The sequence below is a fragment of the Octodon degus genome, unplaced genomic scaffold (genome assembly GCF_000260255.1).
Source record: "Octodon degus isolate 3935 unplaced genomic scaffold, OctDeg1.0 scaffold00021, whole genome shotgun sequence".
NCBI lineage: Eukaryota > Metazoa > Chordata > Mammalia > Rodentia > Octodontidae > Octodon > Octodon degus.
In genome coordinates, this window is record NW_004524597.1 from 9938730 (window position 1) to 9942257 (window position 3528).

General features: G+C 36.9%; 1 protein-coding gene across 1 annotated transcript in view; it reads left to right on the forward strand.

The window, feature by feature from the left end:
- Positions 1–3528, forward strand: part of Meiob (meiosis specific with OB domains) — a 56652-nt gene that overhangs the window by 7947 nt on the left and 45177 nt on the right. Inside the window, exon 2 of the mRNA XM_004627883.2 lies at positions 2531–2607. Coding sequence (XP_004627940.1) covers positions 2539–2607 — 69 coding nt within the window. The 5' untranslated portion in view covers positions 2531–2538. The remainder of the gene's footprint in view (positions 1–2530; positions 2608–3528) is intronic.

Below are 3528 nucleotides of genomic sequence, written 5' to 3' on the forward strand. Positions count from 1 at the left end.
TTTTTTTTTTTTTTTTTTTTTGTGGAACCAGGGGATTGAACTCAGACCCTTGCACTTGCCAGGCAAGTAATTATTCCACTGAGCCATCTTCCCAGCCCTTTGCTTTGTTTTTTTGACATAGGGTCTCACTATGTAGTCCAGGCTGGCCTTGAACTTCAGGCAATCTTCCTATCTCAGCCTCCAAAGGCTGGGATTATAAGGCATGTTCCATCATGCTGGGCTCTTAATAAATATTTCTTAAATGTATGGATGAGTACATGAATCTGTCATTGTTTGACAAATATTTCAGAGAGTGAAATTTCATAGCCAGGTCTGATGAGGCCAAAGAATGAGAGAGAAATTTTGCTGCTTAATTACCAATTATTTCTTCTGGTACCAGAAGGCCTTAGATACAAAAAGTGCTACACTACACTGGCTAATATTAAAAAGTAATGCTATTATTTATTGAGAGCCTATGAACATCCTTGTGCACGCTACTGAAAATTCTCACTGCAAGTGATATTATCTGTCGGGCGCGGGCGCCCTGCTCCTCAGCCTTGCCCCTCCCGCTGGAGCTTCTGCTACGAGTCTTGTTTCCTGTATAGCCCTGGTCCCTGCTGGCAAGATTTGATTGGTTCGCACAGCCCTGCGAGGCAACTGGCTGTTGGCCTATTGTCTGTGTCGGACGATATACTTGGCTCCCTCTGATAGGTCCGCGGGGGGGATATAAGAAGGGGGGTTAGGAGAGAGGAAGGCAAGGAGGGAGGAAGGCCTGAGAATAAAGAAGTCTAAAGACAAAGAAGGAGTCCCTGTCTTGTCTTTTCTCAGCGCCGGTCAATTATCCACATTTTCATGATGGGGAAATTAAGTTCAATAATGTCAAAACATGTAATTACAACCTAGTGGTTCTGGAATTCAAAGTGATATTTAATGAACTCCTCAGGTTCCCTGAACTCAGGTGTTAGGGAACACTTTCTTCAACTGAAGTCTGTGGGTGAGAGTATTCCCAGATTTACAAAAGCTATTTAACTCACAAAATGAAATCAAGTCAGACTGTTAGTTTGGTTCACTTTACAGTTTTAGATATAATGAAGCCTTTTATAGTGATGATATTTATGGGCAAGTCATGATTCATTCATGTGATGTTTATGGGTATTTTCTATGTGCTAGGTAGCACTGAAATGCACATATTTCTGCAGTCCCAGAACTCTGGGACATTGAGGTGGGAGATTCCCTCGTACTCAGGAATTGGACACCAGCCTGGACAACTTATCAAGCCCTCCATCCCTTCCAACCCTTTCCCCTCAAAACCACACACATAAAAACATGTAAGACATTGCTCTTTTTAAAAAATTTAATATACAATCTACAGGGTCTCACTACACAGATTTGGTCTCGTAGTGATACTCCTGTTTTCAGCCTCCCAAGCGCTGGGATTACAGATGCATGCCACCATGCCCAATCTCAATCGCTGTCTCAGTATGCCCTGGGGCTGGGTCCAGCACAGCACGCTGGGGATTGAACTCTGTTCACAGAGTCTGCCTAAACTGGCGCTTTAATCCACTGAGCTATCTGGCCAGCGGACATTACCTTTTTGTTCATAAGATCAGCATCTAGAGGTATCTTTAAAATTACTACCTTTCTTCTAACACAATGTAACTAAATTTATGACTTGAGGTGTTTACAATACAACTTTGCTTTAGTTTTTAGTTAGGCTTGATGCCAATAAATATGTAAATTTGCAAATGTCCTACTGAATGATCACTTCAGCAGCACATATATTCAAATATCTCACTGAATCATCTCTCATCTGAAACTCTAAATTTACATAGTATTTAAAAATTGCTAAGTTTTGCATAATTTTAAAAAACAAAACATGGCTATGGTGGCGCACACCTGTAATTCTAGCACTTGGGAGACTGATGCAGGAGGATCACCCAGAGTTTAAGGCCAGCCTGGGCTCCATAGTAAGTTCAAGGTCAGTCTGAATTACATAGTGAGATCATGTCTCAAAAAATAAGAAGCGCGCGCACACACACACACACACACACACACACACACAGAAAATGAAAGATTGAAATCTAGTTATGTCTTTCACATAGGTTTTGTATTTGTTTTTATTTCTGTTTTTTTAAGATAGAGTCCTATCAGGTTGGCCTTGAACTCCCACTTCAGCATCTAGATTACCTGGGACTGTAAAGGATAATATTTTTTGAGACAGAGTCTCACTGTGCAGTTCAGGTTGGCCTTGAACTCACTATGTAGCTGTAGCTGATCTTGAACTGGTGACCTTCCTGCCTCAGCGTCCCAAGTACTGAGATTACAGGCATGTATCAGTATACCTTGCAATGAAAGGGCATTTTAAATATTTTTCCTATCAGGCTACATCTACATTAATTTATGTTTCACTATTATAATGAATACTTTTTAAATAAATGAATAAAATATTTAGTGCTTTCCTAGTTTTTTTAAGTTTTGAAATTTTTCATAGTTTTAGAGCTTTAATTTATACAATTAAATTTTACCCTTTTTTTAATCTTTTAAAATGTAGATTAAAAAATGGCAAACTCCTTTTCATCAAACGCCTTCACTGCGCTTTCAGATCTGCATCCAAATATGGCTAACCTGGTAGGTTTCAGTGATGTGGTAGCTTGATTATTTGCTAATGAAAATTTGTCTGATAACATTACATAAAAATTATTGATTCATTGAACATATGCTTGTATAATTGACAGGTAAAAGTATACTCATTGCTTTAATATAATTGTTACATGTTAAGTATCCCTAAACTTCTTTGTACCTATGCCAATATAAATTAATCTTTCTTTTGTCTATAAAGTAGAAGATATATGACTGTTGATATGATTGGTGATTGTACAAAATGATCAAGAGGTCTTTTGCATTTGTGTAATAAATACTTAATAAAGTGACAAATGTAATGTATGCTCAAATTTAGCATTATAAAATCATTTTCATCCAGCAGTGGCAAATCCCTAATCAACTTTGAAAAAGTTGTTGTCTTAAATACTTGTCATTATGCTGCTTTTATGACTTTTTGAGAGGAGTTGTGGAAACTTACTTATTTAAAAGAAACTGGGTAGAACCATGAGGTGCAGCACTTATTGAAAGGGATTATCACACTCCACCTTCCCAATCCCTGACCTATCTGGCATTGCAAAAACAGATTTCTTAAGATGATATAAATTTGTATGTAACTTTACTAATTTTCAATTCAAATTTTATTAATGTTAAAATGTAGTTATTCCTGTTAGTTTTCCTTAAAAAGTAAACTAATTGTCTCTTAGAATAGAAAGTATTACTCAACATTTCCTTTAGTTGAGTTTATTCAGCAAAATTCACTGAATGTATAGGTATGCAGAATTTAAGAAATTCTGGCAATGTGTCTAAACATGATAATTCAATAGCTCAGCTAGAATGTGATAGTCTTAAAAGCTTAACTGTACTTGAAATGTCACAGGTTATTGCAAAATCGGTTCCTAAAATTAATATGTTATGTTTTTCCTCTCAAAAAAAAGATATTTTTAAACT